Raw genomic sequence first — 17,358 nt, 5'->3', positions numbered from 1 at the left:
ACTCGCACCATACGGAGGTATTCGCCGGTCGGTCTCGTCAACCGGGACTGCCGGACTCTGGATGAACCATCAGTAAGGTTGTAATGGAAAGGGGCAGCTTGACCGTAGCAATTCCCCCATCGTCCCAACTTCAATCAAGATGCAGAAAGTTTCTTAGATTGTTTCCTCACTCTATTGAGATAGAGTTCGGCCCCCGCCAGGGATGTACCAAGCGGGCGGGCATGTCAAAAGTCCGCCCACAGGCGCTCGAGTCATTGTTCCCCGAGATTTCTGGGGATCTCTGTATTCATAACGCGCCGTAAAGCGCCCTAGAGGCCTCTGCGGGACCATTGAAAGTCGGCGCACTGCCACTCTGGAGCATCAGGCTGCCAAGACTTACCATCTCCTGAGAGATATTGCGGATGGCATTGTAGGTTCTGGATGGGGAGAATTCGCACCAAACAGATGACGAAGGGCGCATTTCAGGTGTGTCCCGGCTGCTTGGTTTCAGGGCGCAGCGTGTCTTGAGAATATTCCAGTGCCCCGTCAAGGTGAGTGCCAAGACAACTCTGCGAGATGAGGTTGCAGTGTTCGCGGTCGCGGGCCCCAAGAGCCTCAACATGGACTGAGGGAGTTGTGGAGAGTGATTTTCCTTGAGCAGATTTTCGGCGAGGTTTCCGCCGCTGACAAGGAGAGGCGCGCCGATCACGTCGGCTTTACGCCAGTCGCAAGGCCTCATGAGCTGCTCTGTTCTCCGGCCAATCACGGAACAGGGACTCCGCCTGTTCAGCAGCGACTCTCGGTTGTGTAGTGTAGTGGTTATCACTCCGGATTTTGATCGTATCAAAACTTCCGGCAACCCCGGTTCGAACCCGGGCTCGACCTCAACTTTTGTCTTTTGGATTTTCATTCCAGAGGCCTTCATGTTCCACGACACTTACAATAGCGTTGTGCATTGATTTAGGCCGGCTGTTGGCAGCTGCATGTTGCTTTCCTTTTGTTTCTTTTTCTTTTTTACCTTTGTTAACGTGCAGCACCTAAATATGGGCTCTTACCCCGCGCTTAACAAGAACCGAAGTCTAAATTTTGGTTGCGGGCCGTTGAGTTCATCCCGCATCTTCCATTTCCTTTTCTGCCCGTTCCAGTTTTCCAGCGCCCTGCTTGGCATGTATTTGGTTTGAAAGCTATATTGGCGCTGTATTAACTACCTCACTCAATGTTGTAGCGTATGTTTGAGACTATTGGCGTCTCCGAAACCGAGTGAACACCGACTCAGTCGGATTGCCTCTTCCAGCATTTATGTGGCAGACAGGCGCCATTCTCACAGTTGTCATCATGTTGGTCCCGTCTTCCATCACAGCGCGCAATCCCCAAGTTTGCCGTATCAGAGTTTCGCTTGCCATGGGTGTCAAGACCCGTCGCGTAGGATCGGTGCAAGCATCTCGAGCTTCGCCGTACGCTCTGCGACGCCATCTGCCAGAGAACCCCTGCAACTCCCCCACGCACGTCCTTCCAACATCCCTTTTCGACGAACAGTTCCCACCTGACATTCATGCATCACGATGTTTGTCGATAAGGTGCGGCGGGATTCACGGACCAACAACTCAAATTGACCAATACCTGCCCCGACACTCTGGAGCCGACTGTAGCAGCTCCATGTCGTCGTTGAGTCTAATACGGCAAGGCAGACTTGACGAGAGCGCGCCATTCGTTGCGTCTTTGTGATGCGGGGAGATCCGTTTTGAAGTATGCATGTTTGCTTGATTCAAGACAGCGTGGTGGGACGGGAACGAGCTCCCCCGCGTGGGTGACGAGGGTGCGGCTGGTCGAGGTTGGTTATGCTTATGTATATCCATGGCCGTCCTCTGAGTATTGGAGATGATGGCAGCTGTTTGTTGCTGGGTGTCATCTGAGCTCCGTCCAATCTTCACAGGTGCACAGCTTCGAGCTGAGCATGCGCTAGGAGTATGGGGTACTCATTCTTCCCTCAGGCGGAGGCGTCTGTACAGCCTACTCCGAAGGTGACGTTTGCGAAGTCTCCAAAAGCAACATTCAAATCCGAAACCGACGAGACGAAAGATTATTCTAAAAGCTACCTGCACCGGCTGCAGTATGGATTGGGGCAATACGGCATGATAATCATCGGCGGTGGGACGACACTCATACTGGGAATCCTCGGCTTTCTTCTCTTTCTGTGGTCCGGCGAAGGCTTCGAAGACGGAAGGACCGCATCCGTCGCCTGGAGGCGGATCATGCTCGACCAATACATCACACAAGCAATCACCCTGTCAACCGTTCTTCTTCGGAGCGCAGTCACTGCACAATCAGCAATCTACACAAGCCTCGTCGCGGGCATCGTCTTGGAAAGACACGGAGTACCTCTGTACAGGGTTGCCGAAATTTCCATGATTCGCTGCGCGAACGACGGGCCTTTGAGACTGGCATGGCTGCTTGTATCTTCTGCCCGCAAGTCTATCTTGCAGGCCGCGCTAGTGGTCATTCTTCTCCTGACTACTCTTGCCGTCCAGTTCTCTTCAACACTCCTGGTTTCAGACTTAGGCCTAGCCTCTTTGGTTGGAGATGCCCGTGATAGTACTTTGAGACTACACATGAGTCAGGAGGTGATTTCGCTGAATCGGCAAACGAACGACTGGATTTTGCGGCCCAGAGCATATGTTCCCTTCGGTGAGGTGCCGTCATCAGCCAACTCCACGCCAAACAACCTGGGAGTTAGCGACACAGGAATCCTCAACAAAGTCTTCTTGCCCGTTTCCTCGGAGAGAATGTCGTCGTTGCGCGCCTACGAAGGCAAAGGTTACGGATTCGACTCTCGGTTCGTCTGTATGCGTCCCTCCGTCTCCGCCGCTCTATCTATGACAGTGCCCCCCTCCTCAACCAGTCTGCTGTCTTTCTACCTCGCACTTGTTGGCAATATATCAATCCAGGCAACCTTTCGGGAAGCAGGACTGCAATTACCGCCAGGATGTGAGGACGGAGCGTGTTTCCCTTCGTCCTTCAATTGCTCCCTCCCACAAGTCCAATATACCGAAGCACAAGTCAAGCAGGGTCTGACGAACGGTCTATGCCTGCCAGACGGCAGCAATGCCAGAGCAAGCGCCCAAAACTCCACAATCTCGGCTGATCCTGTGAGAGCTTGGTCAGAGGCCTTCTTGTTCTTCCGCACGAACGGAACTCACGAGCTGTGGAGGAGCTCTGATGGGCGCTTCTTGAGTGTCAACCTCGCCTTACCGAATGTTTCATACACCGATGGAGAGTGGATTACATACGAACGCCCCATCGCAGAACTTACCCCCGAGGGCAGACGGATCAACAAGGGCGTTCTGAGGCTGGACATGACCATCTGCTTCCAACAAGTCGCAATCAACTTTGCCGATGTCAAGGTCTCGAGTGAGAAGGACTTGACAGAACCTAAGGTGACCTGGGACGCCGACAGAAAGGTATGGGATACTCGCAAAGTTCAGCGCCAGCTGGGCATCGGGCCTCGATCCAATACGACAACCCGGCGTGGCATCTACAGCGTCGACTTCATTCAAAATCGGCAGCACCTCAACGCCACGCAATACCTCACCAACAAGCTCATCAACGATCTTTACAACTCGCCGCGCGACAACATCTCGATCTTCATGGATCCGCTCGGAAGCGGAATCTCCCACGTAAAACCTAATGTCGAATACCAAGCCATCTTCTCCGACATTCTCAACGCGACCAACAGGCCAGGCGTGGCGATGCAGTCCACTTTGACAGCACTGTCAGGCTCGATCATCAACGACGCGCTCCCGCAGTTTGATGTCAAGGGAAACGCAGTGCTGACTTCGTCTCTTAACGTGCTGACGCCGCAGAGCTTTCGAGGTCTGATGGTTGTGTTCGGCGTGGTAGCTCTGAATATGGCAGTCGGCCTGACTGTGATCCTCATCTTTATGGTGCAATGCAGGTACTCTAGTCAGGGGAACTACTGGCAAGGAATTGCCCAGATTGTGTCGGATGAAACTGCGTGGGTATTGGAGGGTGCGACGCAATCGTCCGACTCACATGTTGAAAGCCAATTGAGCGATCAAGATGCTCATGTGCGAGTAGTCAGGTCGAGTCGGAGTGGACGGGTCAGAGCAGTTACTGTTGAGTCTATAAGCTAAATGTAGTGATGACTATTTTTGCGTTTGTTCACACAAACTAGCAGACCATCCTTACGCTCGACGTTTGAAGTCTTCTTTCAAGTCAACACATAATGTCTCTTAGAAGTATCTCTCATATGCCTTTGCTGCATCCAGTAACGTCTTCTCAAACGGTATCCAGCTCTGGCCTGATGTCTTCACCGCCTTGCTCGCATCGACCTTCCTAGATTCAGGGGGCTCGCTGTAGTCTTCAAGATAACCTTTCCCAGGTTCGCCTTCAACTATGATATCCCGCCTGTCTGGATAAGCCTTGCGGAGAACATCGCTGTAGGCTTGAACGTTGGCGAAGTTGCCATTACCGCCCGCAATGTACCGCTGGCCGTCAGTAATGTCTGGATGATCCACCGCAAACGTGATCAGCCGGGCAACATCCCGGACGTCGACGTGAGTTCCGTTGCCAGGTCCCGCCGGCGGGACAGCCTGGCCGGCCATGATCTGGTAGGCGATGATTGCGGTATCGCTCAGCTTGTTCGGGTCTTCGGGCAAAATCAGAGGCGGCCCCGCAACCCAGACCGGGTTAATTGCCGTCATGGTGAACTTAATCTTGTCTGTACTTTTAGTCCGAAAGTCCCAGAATGCGCGTTCGGCTCTGATTTTGCTGACGACGTAGAGGTTGTGGCCGGTGGCAGCGTCGCCGAGTCTCGCCAGCGTGTCTTCTGCCTCGTCGTTCCAGTCTTCTTCGGTGACGCTGCGGCCTTGGTACTTTTCTCCCTGGCCCCGCACTGCCACGATCGAAGACATGTACACAAACGACTTCAAGCTTGGTTCTCGGAGAGCGGACTCCAGAATACCGGTTGTGCCTTTGACGGCCGAGCTGATGATGAGATCCGCGTCTATGATCTTGAAGTTGACGGGGCTTGCAAGGTGGGCGATGGCCGTGACTCCCTTGACAGCCTCGTCGAAGGCACCTGGGACGGTGATATCGGGAACGAGAGATGTTGATAGCTGACCAGACTCGGAAAATTTTGGGAGTGCGTCGAGCAGACCAGAAGCCGATGATTGCGATCGGGTTACTGCCCTGACAGAGTATCCAGCATGAAGGAATGCCTCGACAGTCCGAGCACCGATGAATCCATTTGAGCCCGTAACAAGGACAAGACCTTTCGTGGATGACATCCTGAAGTTGCTGTGTGCGGTCTCTGTTGGTGTTTTAGTAGGTCTTATTCTCAACAAGATTAACAAGGTTGAGTTGCCGCGATTGTGTTCTTGGTTTGATTCGCGAGTTGGAAGATCCAGGTGCTCTTATCAACGCTTGCATCTCTGTAAATCCATTATTACATCAAGGGAGCGGCGGAACTAAGCTGTATCAAACACGGGCTTAGCACGTGGTACGTACATTGAGTCCGGGTTAACACCATTTTATCGCCGGGCCTTTGTCATTGGAGACTGCCACGGAACGCGACCTGCAATTCTAGGCGCGAGTCGGCATTGCGGCAAGCCATAAGCGCTAAAACCACGGCGAAGGATTCGATGTTCCGCGTCAAAGCTCCCTGCAGCTTGCATTCAGGGTCCTGCCATGACATCACCACTATTGCAGTCAAAGTACCTAATGGATGTTGGTTGGTGTTACCCTTACGCGAACCTACCGCATATTCCAGTAGTCTTGCTGCATTAACTTCCTGTGTCTCATCCCTGTACCGGTGCAGCCTTAATGCGCCTCGTCCCTTTCAATTCTCCCGGCTCCGGGCCTGGCCCGGTCTGTGGGTGCAGACTCATTCGGCCAGGGCTCTCGTGAAATCCACTTCGCCATACCCCACAACACCAAGTTCGAAAATTCTGCAAGCTAGGGCTCGTCGATATCCCCGTAATCCTCCCGGGCCACCATCACCGATCTAAGGATCACGACACGGAAGGGTGGCCGAGTTGGTTATGGCGCCAGGTTAAGGTCAGCTTAACATCTGTTTCCTGGTGGGGCAACCCGCGCGAGTTCGAGTCTCGTCCCTTTCATTTTTCATTTTTGTTGTCATAATCGAGAGACGATGCACTCACTTTTTTTCTTAGATTGGCGCGCGGTCTGCTCGCAACCCTCCTGTCTCTATCAAGCAGATTCAACGGTAGCCTGTAAAGGTCTTCTCTAAGCGCGAGTTAACGCAACGGAGATCGTGACGAGAACGACTCTCGATGCAGATGTTCATCATGTGGGGCCTCGGAAATCGGATTCCTGGGGATCATGAAGCTGTGCTCAATACGGTTATCTAAACGCCAAGCTATCAAGATCAAAGCTTGGTCACCCTTGAAATTGACAGCGGCAGTGCGCTGATGGGTCTGGATAAAACTTCCTGAACGAGCTAGTGGATGGCTGGGCGTAATTCATTCCAACTACCATAAGGAGTGAAGAGTCTATCATTGGCTCAAATGGATCGGACAATACTGATGGAACATATGCTTGCTGTTCTGCTGTATTTTTTGCATTCCCTTTTTGCGCTCTGAAATGCCCCGCGGCCTCCGTAGTTCATGTCATTCCATGTTTGGATGTTGAAAGGCTCGGCGGGAACGAGCGGTAGTCGATACTTGTCACACTGTCGGTGTTTTAGTCCGTCTGGAGAGTGAACACCTGTAAAAACAACGGCTGATATGCGTCGAAACGATGTCGAATAAGAAACAGATTTGCCGGGCGTAGGCATCTTGCCAAAAGCTTGTTGCCAATTAGTTCCCGTCGGATGCATTTTGACTCCGTAGGGCTGAACAACCACCTCACCAAGTTTTCTCCCATTCTACATCCCTAAGCACGAGTCAACTTTGCACTGCCGTAACCGGCTACACCCATGATTGCGGGTCCTCGTTCTCCCCGTTAGTTGCCATTGTAGCATTACGAGAAATGAGATTGACGCGCATGTCTACTAATGTCGGGAATTTGTAAGTGACCTGCCATTTGTAAGTAGACAGGAGAGAACCGGGAGTCTTCGCGCCCGGGACTTGAAGTGAGTACATAAGTTGCGCGATATCCTCGTTCAAAGATCCATGAATAATAGGCATCTCAAACCACAATTACCGGTGGTTTCTAGCTGCCTTTTATCCACATCATCTCAGTCAAGATGGCCGCTTTTCTCACCTATCTACTGCCCCTGCTGGCATTGCCAGCAGTCCAAGCATGCCCGACAAAACATCACAACACGACATGTGGCTCGGTGTCAGGAAACAAGACGGTCAACGCCTTTCAGCTCTACCCCGAGAACGCTGACTTTGACGAAAAGCGTTGCCTAGCTTACTTCAGGTGAGATTTCCTCTGCTGGCTCCAAACAACCACCGGTTTCTCATCTACCTCACCTAGCGTCCTCTACAACGCAAGCGTCGCGACTTGGAACCCGTACACCTCCGAGATCAAGACCATCCAGCTGCCCGGACTCAGTTTCGACAGCGAGCTTCACTCCAGCGGCGTCCGCGTCGATCCTCTTGATCGGCTGTCCATTATCGTCGACGCCGGATCCGCTTTCGACACGGCAGGACAGAACATCACCGGTGACAACATTCTCGTAAAGTACAACCTCACGGAGGAGAAGGTCCTCTGGCGGCGCAATTTGACTGAAGTCACTGGCGGCGTTTACGGCGGCTTCCAGGACACGGCTCACGGCCCCGATGGCACCACATATGCTCTCGGCACCTTTCCCAGCAGCATCATCCGCGTCAGCCCCGACGGATCCGAGGCGACTGCGTGGTACCTCAAAACACCTGCGGACCACACCATTCACGGTTTCTCTGGCCTCGTAGCAGCGCCTGACGGCAAGTCGATCCTCATCGCGGACAGCTCCGATGGACAGCTCTACCGATTCAGTCTCGACACCGCTTCTAACGCCACTGCTCCGACACCGGCCCGGATCCCATTGACCTTGGCGAGCACCATCGGCTCGGCGCTTGACGGTGCGTCGATCCCGTCGCGGTACAAGGGCACCGTCATCCTTGTCTCCGATAATGTCGATGGCACGGTCGTGCTTCACTCGGCGGATGCTAAGTGGGACTCGGCTGCGGTCGTCGGTACCGTCCCCAACGCATACCTGGCTGAGGGTGGCTCGACTACGGCGACGGTGCAGATTGGTGGCAGTGTGTACTCGGTGACTGAGTGGTTCGGCGACGACAAGGTTGCGGGCACACTGGCCGGAAACCGTACGGAGTGGCCGCTGGTTGACATCACCGCCGATATTGACGCGTTCCTGGCCGCTCAGTGAGTGAAACCTCGAAGTTCTTTTCCCGCGTCCTGTCTGAGGCGAACCCTACAGATGATATAATCATCCCAAAAAAGGACAACTTATGTTCAAAGTAAATATTATATGTTACTACTCTCTTAACCGGCGTCCTTCAATATTGTGATCTTTGCCGATGCTTTTTCACCCAAGGCCGTGGCTCATGCCTTTGCAGTGACATTGACCCGAAATTTGCGACAAGAAAGCGGACTCTTCCCGACGGGCTGAAGCACGCCATCTTGAATATGGCCCCGTGGTTGGAACAATCTCGCGTCATCTTCCCGGCTGCAGATTGCCCTTGCCAAAGCCCAACATCACTGATAACCGACGATCGCTAAGGTTGTCAAGTAAGGCATAGACGATAAAATCTGGCTGTAAATGTCAGCAATGATTGATTTTGAATGACTAGCTGACGTGCCTGACCATGAGCTGACGATGCCCTGGACTGAAGTCTGCCCACTCATCGCGCGATGTCGCCATGAGACCCGCTGAAGGCGACACTGAATTCGAACCCCAACCTACCTGTCCCTGGAGTAAGAGCCCATGGGTGTGGCTATTGGCCTGACAGATAAGATCAGTGCTCAGTCTCGATCAACAGCCAGATGTCTCCATCAGGCGCAATGCATACATGTCCAAAGCTGTTGCAATCATGTCGCTGCCTCAAGAAAAAGACGTGAAGAATGCTTCCGTCGTCCGGCATAGCAACGAAGAATCGCCAGTTCGTTCCAAGGACTCCGATCATGAAACCACCAATGGCGCAAATTATACGGAGTCCAAGAGGACATGGAAATCCTTCTTCTGGTCAAGTACGTCTCTCAACCAGATATCTTCTCATGTATCATCGTGCTGATCATTGCAGCCCTGGATGTCCCTAAAGAGGAGGCCAGATTTCTAACCAAGCTCGATTTGACGCTCATCTCTTCCTCTGCTTTGGGAGTGATGTGTCGCTATTTGGACCAAGTCAACATCACCAACGCGTTCAGTATGTGCAACAGTCAGAACTAGTCATGCGAAACGATAAGCTAAGACACCGATCAGACAGCGGTATGAAAGAAGACCTCGCACTCTATGGGAAAGAGCTCAACTACGCCAACGCTATCTGGAGTGCGGCCTATGTGTTTGGTCAAATTCCATCCAACTTGCTTCTCACCCGTGTAAGCAATCCTCAGAGCACCCGTAGATGACCACAATGACTAACGAGGGGCTTGCAGGTCAATGCGCCTCTTTACATCGCCTTCCTTGAGTTATCATGGACCGTCTTCACCTTCGCTACCGCTGGTGTCAAGGATGTCAACCAGCTCTATGTCTTCCGCTTCTTGTAAGCTGAACCCCTCATATCTAACTCTAATTGGTTGCAAAGCTCACTATGGTACTCTTTTCTCAGCGTTGGTCTGTTTGAAGCAGGCCATTTCCCTGCGGTTATGTATGTCTGCTCAAGCTACTACAAACCTCATGAGCTAGCTCGGCGAAACACCTTGATCCAAGTTTTCACTTCTGTTGGGCCCCTCTTCTCGGGATTCCTGATGGCTGCTGTCTATGCCGGACTAGATGGAGTCAGCGGTCTGCCTGGTTGGAGATGGATGTACATGTGAGTTCTCCAGCTGAACCGATGTTGTGGACCCACGAAGGTGGCGGCGAAGCTGACAACCTCTCAGCGTATGCGGTTGCATTTCCTTTCCTTGTGCCGTGTGGACAGCCTTTGCGATGCCTCAGCTACCGGCCCGTGCAAAGCCGAATTGGTTCGTATCTGCGTCCTCCGCAACCATGAAGGAAAGGTTCTTACAACTTCTAGGATATTCACCGAGAAGGAGGTCGAGTTGGCTCGTGCCAGAATGCCTAGCGAGGTTCGACCGATGACTGGACTTTTCAAATGGAAGGACGTCAAACGATGGCATACCACCTGGCACGTCTATCTATGTAGGAGCACTCAGTTCATTCGTGAAAGTCTCACCCGCTGACACCAGAAGTCCCCATATTCTTCGCGTTCCTAGCACAACTTGGCCAATCTGGAGGATCCAGTAAGTGTCAAAGGAATTGGCATTCCCCTCATCATGAACTAACAATTTCCAGTGATTTTCTGGGTGAAGAGCTACAACGTTACCGGAAAACCTCCAGTGTTTTCAGTTGCCGAAATCAACATCATCCCTCTCGGCGTGCGTCCGTCTATATGTAGCTGATATCGTGCTTGGCTGAGATCTGATTCAGATAAACATTATCTCAATCGTTTGCACCCTCATCAATTCATGGGTTTCCGACAGTCTTCCCAGGTCAGCTCGATGGCCGGGCATGGTGTTTGCCAGCGTCATGGCTATCATTTTTCCCATCGCCCTTGCCGCGACTCCCGTGCATCCACCGAATATTGGCAGTCGCTGGGCTCTTTACTGTAAGGCCTTAGATTCGTACTGATTCTTCACTCCCCAAAATCATTGCTAACTATCATTCTCAGATCTAACCGCTCTCTCCGGCACGTGTGCCGGAATCACCTGGACCTGGGTGAACGAGACCAGCAGACATGATCCAGAAAAGCGAGCGTACACCTCTGCCTTGGTGAGTCGTTCTACCTAACATCAACTCATCCCCTCTTCTCAGTGGGCCGAAGCTAACACGTGGATGTTCGTTGTCAGATGAACGCTTTCGCCTACATCTTTACGGCATGGGTCCCAATCTTCACATTTCCAGCAAACCTCCAGCCTTACATCGTGACCGGAAACTACATTACCGCTGGTTTCGGGGCATGTGCGGCCCTGACAGCGCTCCTGATTCGGCATTTTTACAACCGAGATCTCGCTAGGCAAAAGCCTGTTGGTGGAGGAGTGTAGACACTTGGTGCTGCATTTTGCGATGAATATTAGCGGGTTCCAGACATCAGACAACAGATATTTTTGAGGGGTGATGAGTACCTAATTATCGAATGAATGGGTCAATCATAGTATGACCAGCTATCAGAAGTCTTCAAGACTTCAACTCATTTCGTTCACTGAGTTCCAGGTCAAGGTTAGTTCTGGGACAACGCAGTGATGTGGATATTATCAGCCTAGAGAGACACGACAAAGATATGATCTCCCTGATAAAATATTTTTGGCTTGAGCTCAATGGGCCTTGTGTAACCGCCATTGTATTTTCTTGGTCATGAGACGTCGAGTCGCTGTCGGGTGTTCTGACCGCAATGTGTCCCCTGTAACTAGGCCCTGCAATGCGAGTACTTTAGCTGTGCGCTACGCTAACCCCAATCCATCGCAGCGCATCAGTGTAGGTATCTCATAACTGTGCGAAGGAACACAACACCATAGCTAACAGCGCGTGTCTTGCCAACTGGATTGGATATACTTCCATTTGAGGAGCCCAACAAAAGCCTCTGAACTTCACTAACCAACAGAAATTCAGCCGCTGCTTTAGTGGAGACGATCAATTGGTTTTATTACCCAATGAGGAAATTCGGCCAGCTGTCCCCTCCAGACATCATCACCACTGCCGTTTGCTCCCTTCCTACCTTATCCATTTAATCTATATAAAGAAGCCCATCGCTCATCGCATTCCATCTTGATTTGTTGTTTCTTCATTTTTCTCCCTCTTAACCACATATCCAACCACCATGGTTCCCCCGGTTCGCACAGAGAAGAATGAAAAGGCGGTGGCCTATGCCAAATCCCTGACCCACGTCCCCTGGTGCGATGACTACGAAAAGATGATCTCCGGAATGCTCTACAGCTGCATGGCACCCGAGCTGGTTCACGCCCGGAACCGAGCACGTCGCATGGCTCAGAAGTTCAACACCTATGTCCCCGATGAGGAGGCCACGGCGGAACAAGTCGCCGACAAGAGGGTTGCCATGATCAAGGAGCTGTTCGGCAAGGTGGGCGAAGACATTTACCTTGAGCCGAGCTTGCAAGTAGACTACGGCTGCAACATCACCATTGGAGACCGGTTCTATGCCAACTTCAAGTAAGACGTCTCGTCCTTCTTCGATTGTTCCAAGTGTTCTTTCCTAACATTGTTTTAGCACCGTCATTCTGGACTGCGCACACGTCACCATTGGTGACCGCGTCATGTTCGCTACTGGTGTGAGCCTAATCACGGCGACGCATGAGACTAGCCTGCAGTCCCGGAGAGACAACATTGAGTATGCGGAGCCGATCACGATTGAGGATGACTGCTGGCTGGGAGCCAATGTTACGGTGCTTCCTGGAGTCACGATTGGCAAGGGCTGTACCATCGGCGCCGGAGCGGTTGTGAATAAGGATGTTCCTCCCTATTCAGTTGCTGTCGGAGTTCCAGCCAAGGTTGTCGGTAAAGTAGATCCGATAGATTAATTCTTCATTAGAGACGTTCATGGTAAGAGCATTGGTTTGTTTACAAACACATGTGACCTGGTGATCTGATACTCTCCACCGAATTCCTGTGAAGTAACTACGTTGATGACGGACTCTTTGAGAACCTCATAAACACTACTGAAGGCTGCGTACCATCATCACATTACCTCTCAGATTGAAGATGCGTCTTCGGCGGCTTAGTTGCAATATTCAGATAAAAATTGTTTCAATCACACCTGATGCGGCAGCAGCGATTCCCATTCCTCGTGTTTTCTCACGCACTCACGCATGCTGCTCGCCCTCAGTGGTACGAGGCTTTTGTCCAGTCCATGAGTAGTAAGTCCCATACGCATGCACCTCAGGGTCCCTGATCGCTTTGCGGACCAAGGCGAGAAAGACCTCAATCTCCGTCCGTTCCATGCCCAAAGCCGCCAACGGCTTACTCGCTGCCGCACCCAGGAAGTCCTCAGTCACGGTTCGCATGTACATGCCCACCAAGCGCAAGGTCTTGTCCTTGGGCCAAGTCCCGACAGGGACCTTGTACGACTTCTTCTGCACGTTGATGAATCCTGCCTCCTCCATGATTTTACCGATGCGAGGTCCCACCTGTATATCGATGTTGAGCTTCGACATGGCCTGGCGGATCTTCTCCCAGAACTGCAAGAGATACCAATCGTCAGGCATAGTGCCGTCATCGCAGGCGACGTTGGCACTGAAATCTTGAGTCTCGACCCACGCACCGGGCTTGAGATTGCTATGAGGGAGCAGTTAGTAACACGAAGAGACATGGAGACTGGGAATTTTGGATGCTTACGCATAGACACGTTCAAGCAACTTGGGTAGGTCATGAACCAAAGATGCGAGGTTCCGCATATGGATGAAGTCAAAATTATCGCCAGACTGAACACGTTGAGCAACAGAAACTTCCTCACTTTGCCAAAGAAACTCACAAGCCATTCGTCCTCAACGTCATCAACGATGAAGTGAACATTTGGGGGCACCCTTGAGACTGTTAGAGGGAGGGCTGACGCAGGGATTGGATTCATATACAAACCAGTCGGATTGAATGGGAGACAAGTCTAAGCCGGTCACTTCTGCGGAGGGATAGAGATCTCCAACTAGCAGAGAGCCTGTCAGTTCATACCCGTCTTATGGCAGTTTATTTGACAGGGTTACCCGCAAGCAAGAATCAGACGCACCTTCTATCGCCCAGGTACCTGTAATTCTGTAAACACATGGATGCTCGACTTTTTCAAGATCAATCTGTGGGTCGGACTCACCAACTCCGGTTCCAAGATCCAAGATCTTCCCAGGTGTCTTTCCAATCGGTGCATGGAAAAGTTTTCCGTCGGTTAGTTCCATGACCATGGCGTGCTTCATGTCCTCGCGGTTCTGCTCAATATCGTCGTTTGGGATGGGATACTTTCCATCCCGATAGTAGTGGTACCTAAACCTTGTGAACAAAGCCGCGATGCTGGTTCCTCAGTAATCAGTTCTTACCGTCTTCCATTGGCGTAAGCATGCTGCAAGATTGATGACGTAACAGAGGCCGATCCAGACGAGGACGATTCCCATTCCTGGGGCTCGAACTCGTCCTCACTCTGGCCAGCGTCGCCTGCCTCGATCTGCTCCGGGGGAGCTTGTTCGGTAGTGTCTGCCATTTTCTAAATTCAATACTGTGATATCAGAACTGCTTGAATTGATCAGCTGCGTCATGCATTCTGCTGGAGCCTCTGCGCGTGGATCTTGGGCCGGACAACGCTAGCAACCGAGGGGCGGGGAAGTTGAAAACGTCCAGCCAGTCCGTCGCTGTCACCACGATGGGGCTCGCTGTGATTGGTGGAGACTTGAATAATATGCCTCAAAGAGTCGCCCGAATCGTATCTCGTGGCGATAAGAGCCTAGACTTTTATCCCTATCTTAGTGCCTTCAATCGAGAGAAGCCAATGATAGTCTCCATTCCCGCTGTACTGCCGACCTAGGATGATGATTAGAGTCGGCTAATAAGATCAAGCAAAAATACCTTCCAGCAGGCTCAATGCAGTTGCTCGGACGTGTTAGATAATATAGCAATGCGGTCAAGGATAATTAATTGGATAGATATAATTGGTAAGTTGATGATGATCGCCTCCAGTCTAATGCCTAAAATTACACGCAAGGACAAACCCCTCGCCATGAAGCGCTCAACTATGCTGCTCGGTTTCCTCGTACCCAAACTTTTTAATTGCCCAAACACTCATGCTCAGTCTTTGCCTAGTGCCCGCAGACGAACGTAACAATCTTTGGGCTTGAACGTGAGACCCTCCTTTGCGGCATACCCAGACAGCTCATCCGGGCAACGCAGTAGCTCAAAGTTCCACACAATCAACGTCACGATAATCCTTAGCTCCAGGTATGCGAGCCTGCGACCGAAACATCCGCGTGTGCCGAGACCGAAAGCAAGCTGAGGGCCGGCCTGCTGGTCAAACTCGCCGTCGACAAGCCAGCGGTCAGGCTTGAACTGGTCGACGTCGTCGTCGTCCCAGACCCGGGCCTTCGCGGCGAGACTTGATTTGCTGCGCTTGGAGTCGTCGACCGGGATCGCGGGCTTCATCACGCTGGGTCCCTTGCCGAGCATCATCACGACGGTGCCTTTCGGGATGTGGTGCCCCAGGAGCTCGGTGTCGCAGATGGCTTCGCGGTCGATCAGCGGGGCGGCGCCACCGCAGCGGAGGATCTCTTCCATCGTGGCGTCCAGGTAGTGGATCTTGGTGTTTGTGATCTCCTTGATGCTGGGGCTGCGGCCCTCGGCCGCGGCGTCGGCGAAGCCGGCCCGGAGAGCGTCGCGGAGCTTCGTCTGCCTGTCGGGGTTGTCTGCTAGGAGCTTGACGCCCCAGCACATGGTGGTGCTAGTTGTATCATGGCCTGCGATGACTACGCCGAAGACCTGCGGAGAGGTTAGCACGTGAAGGTAGTGATGGTGGAAGAAGGGAGTGCTCACCTCATCAATCATTATAGGGCTGAAGTAGTTGGGCTGTCTGCCCTCGTTCTCTGCCATCTTCTTCTCTCTGAGCACAACCAGCTCAACGGCGGACAAGACTTTCGTCTCCTCCACGTTGCCACTGTCCTTGAGGCGTTGCAGCGCTTTGGCGATCTCCTCTTTGACGTACGCCTGCTTGATGGCCATACCCTTCACAATCTCGGGTCTCCTCTTAACAAACCACCACTTGATCCTGGGAATCGGTGATCCCAACAAATGCTCGATGGCGCCGGCCAAATCCAGAGTTCCCGTGATCTTCTCGTCACATTCTCCATAAGGAAAATCCATGGGCTTGTTGCTTGAGGTGGAAGTGTTTCGAAGCCGCTCTACGTGTTCGGCCGTGAGACTCTCCACGGCTTCCAGTGAGGGCTGGATAGCGCTAATGGGGAAGTTGCCGCCAAAGGTGAAGGCATTCACGGCGTCCAGGGCTCCATAGTAAATGTCCAGCTCAGCGGGGAAGGGCCGTCCATCAGCCATGCGAGTCTTGTCGTTCCAGAGGTCGATGAGTCTCTGCACGCCCACGTACACAGCAGGGCCAGCGACCTCGTTGAGGAAACCCGGGGACATGAGGTCCTGCAAAAGCCTTCGATGACGCTTCCATTCGCTGTCCGTCTTCAGGTGGATGTGGTGGTCCGGCGCACTGCTCTCCAAGAGATCGGCCGTCGCGCGCGATCTGTCGAATTCTTTGCGCCGCATGAGGATATCCTGCGCCTCTCGGAAGTCGCACAGGACCAACGTAGGCCGGTCAAGAGGACGGATGAAGACCTGGAAGAGCGGCGAGCCGAGCTTTGCCGCCTGCTCCTGCAGCCAGAGGTTGAACTCTCCAGTGCGCTTGATGCCTTCCATCAGGGAGGGGATGTCTCCCAGGACGCTCTTTGTGGCGCTCACATTGTGCGGGATGTTGGATATCGGTTTGGGCAGGGCCCATCGGTAGAAGGCGTAGATGAGCACGACGGCTGCGATAGAGAGAAGGGCATATGGCTTTGCGAGAAGGCTCGCGTCGGTCGAGCCAGAATGCACGCTGATGCCTGGCATCGTGATGTCTGTGTGAGGTCGAAATTCCAGCGATGTGTGACGTCAAGAAGAATTCCCACCTCTACCAGCGAGCGGCACGGCGTGTTTAAATCATCAACACGCGTGAGGGTTTGAGAGGTAGTCGGACATCTAGACGGAGCATCGGACTGGACCATTCGTCCGTTTTCTGGATGAAGTTTAAGGGTCCGGTGGGAGAAGCATGGGGCAGTTCGCAGCTCGTCAGGCTCTCCGCGGGCGGGCAACCGGCAGAAACCCAGAAGACTTTGGTGAAGCCGCCACGGGAGCAGAGTGGGACACGAACGTCTTACCAGACGCGGCAATTCACTCGTCGCAGAAAATTGATGTGAGTAGGGATGACCCCCGTATGTGAGCCGTGTGGCCCACGCGAGGCCCCGCCTGTCTCTACCAGGCTTTATTGTGCCATATTCACTGGGGAGCAAACTCTTTAAGAATGGACGAATGATATCGATCGAAACGGAAGGCTCCAGATTGTGTGCGCTATCGACCATGAGCGGGCGTCCGCCGGACTGATGTTTGGTCTCGGTTCCGTTTGTACGGGAGAGCGGCTGAACACCGGACTCTTCTTGGTTCATCCTGTTAGATTGGAAACGGGCCAATCAGAGCCACTGGAAATGCGTAACTAGTCA

General features: G+C 52.7%; 7 protein-coding genes and 2 non-coding genes across 9 annotated transcripts; 6 read left to right on the top strand and 3 right to left on the bottom strand.

The window, feature by feature from the left end:
- The first annotated feature begins 780 nt into the window (after positions 1 to 780).
- COL26b_008624 lies at positions 781 to 864 on the top strand. The gene has a single exon. It is a non-coding gene; the product is annotated as a tRNA-Gln (tRNA).
- Positions 865 to 2,588: 1,724 nt separating this feature from the next.
- COL26b_008623 (uncharacterized protein) lies at positions 2,589 to 4,130 on the top strand (the record flags this gene model as incomplete). The annotated part of the gene is made up of 2 exons (XM_053181374.1): positions 2,589 to 2,820; positions 3,016 to 4,130. 2 exons carry the CDS (start codon positions 2,589 to 2,591, stop codon positions 4,128 to 4,130), a joined length of 1,347 nt encoding a protein of 448 aa, XP_053034650.1.
- Positions 4,131 to 4,229: 99 nt separating this feature from the next.
- COL26b_008622 (uncharacterized protein) lies at positions 4,230 to 5,285 on the bottom strand (the record flags this gene model as incomplete). Its single annotated transcript, XM_053181373.1, has 1 exon — positions 4,230 to 5,285. One exon carries the CDS (start codon positions 5,283 to 5,285, stop codon positions 4,230 to 4,232), a length of 1,056 nt encoding a protein of 351 aa, XP_053034649.1.
- A 732-nt stretch (positions 5,286 to 6,017) lies between these two features.
- COL26b_008621 lies at positions 6,018 to 6,116 on the top strand. The gene has a single exon. It is a non-coding gene; the product is annotated as a tRNA-Leu (tRNA).
- Positions 6,117 to 7,204: 1,088 nt separating this feature from the next.
- COL26b_008620 (uncharacterized protein) lies at positions 7,205 to 8,332 on the top strand (the record flags this gene model as incomplete). Its single annotated transcript, XM_053181372.1, has 2 exons — positions 7,205 to 7,383; positions 7,441 to 8,332. 2 exons carry the CDS (start codon positions 7,205 to 7,207, stop codon positions 8,330 to 8,332), a joined length of 1,071 nt encoding a protein of 356 aa, XP_053034648.1.
- A 664-nt stretch (positions 8,333 to 8,996) lies between these two features.
- Positions 8,997 to 10,975, top strand: COL26b_008619 (uncharacterized protein; the record flags this gene model as incomplete). The annotated part of the gene is made up of 8 exons (XM_053181371.1): positions 8,997 to 9,153; positions 9,207 to 9,329; positions 9,386 to 9,501; positions 9,559 to 9,665; positions 10,140 to 10,264; positions 10,418 to 10,504; positions 10,794 to 10,894; positions 10,937 to 10,975. 8 exons carry the CDS (start codon positions 8,997 to 8,999, stop codon positions 10,973 to 10,975), a joined length of 855 nt encoding a protein of 284 aa, XP_053034647.1.
- Positions 10,976 to 11,939: 964 nt separating this feature from the next.
- COL26b_008618 (uncharacterized protein) lies at positions 11,940 to 12,657 on the top strand (the record flags this gene model as incomplete). The annotated part of the gene is made up of 2 exons (XM_053181370.1): positions 11,940 to 12,289; positions 12,348 to 12,657. The coding sequence occupies 2 exons, from the start codon at positions 11,940 to 11,942 to the stop codon at positions 12,655 to 12,657; spliced, it is 660 nt and encodes a 219-aa protein (XP_053034646.1).
- Positions 12,658 to 12,939: 282 nt separating this feature from the next.
- Positions 12,940 to 14,318, bottom strand: COL26b_008617 (uncharacterized protein; the record flags this gene model as incomplete). Its single annotated transcript, XM_053181369.1, has 6 exons — positions 12,940 to 13,411; positions 13,472 to 13,557; positions 13,608 to 13,666; positions 13,857 to 13,874; positions 13,938 to 14,104; positions 14,158 to 14,318. The coding sequence occupies 6 exons, from the start codon at positions 14,316 to 14,318 to the stop codon at positions 12,940 to 12,942; spliced, it is 963 nt and encodes a 320-aa protein (XP_053034645.1).
- A 581-nt stretch (positions 14,319 to 14,899) lies between these two features.
- Positions 14,900 to 16,711, bottom strand: COL26b_008616 (uncharacterized protein; the record flags this gene model as incomplete). The annotated part of the gene is made up of 2 exons (XM_053181368.1): positions 14,900 to 15,583; positions 15,638 to 16,711. The coding sequence occupies 2 exons, from the start codon at positions 16,709 to 16,711 to the stop codon at positions 14,900 to 14,902; spliced, it is 1,758 nt and encodes a 585-aa protein (XP_053034644.1).
- Between the last annotated feature and the right edge of the window lie 647 nt (positions 16,712 to 17,358).

Source organism: Colletotrichum chrysophilum (assembly GCF_026319265.1).
Source record: "Colletotrichum chrysophilum strain AFK26 chromosome Unknown scaffold_77, whole genome shotgun sequence".
Classification (NCBI taxonomy): Eukaryota; Fungi; Ascomycota; class Sordariomycetes; order Glomerellales; family Glomerellaceae; genus Colletotrichum; species Colletotrichum chrysophilum.
The sequence above is the reverse complement of the archived record's forward strand: the minus strand, read 5'-3'. Positions and strand labels throughout refer to the sequence as shown.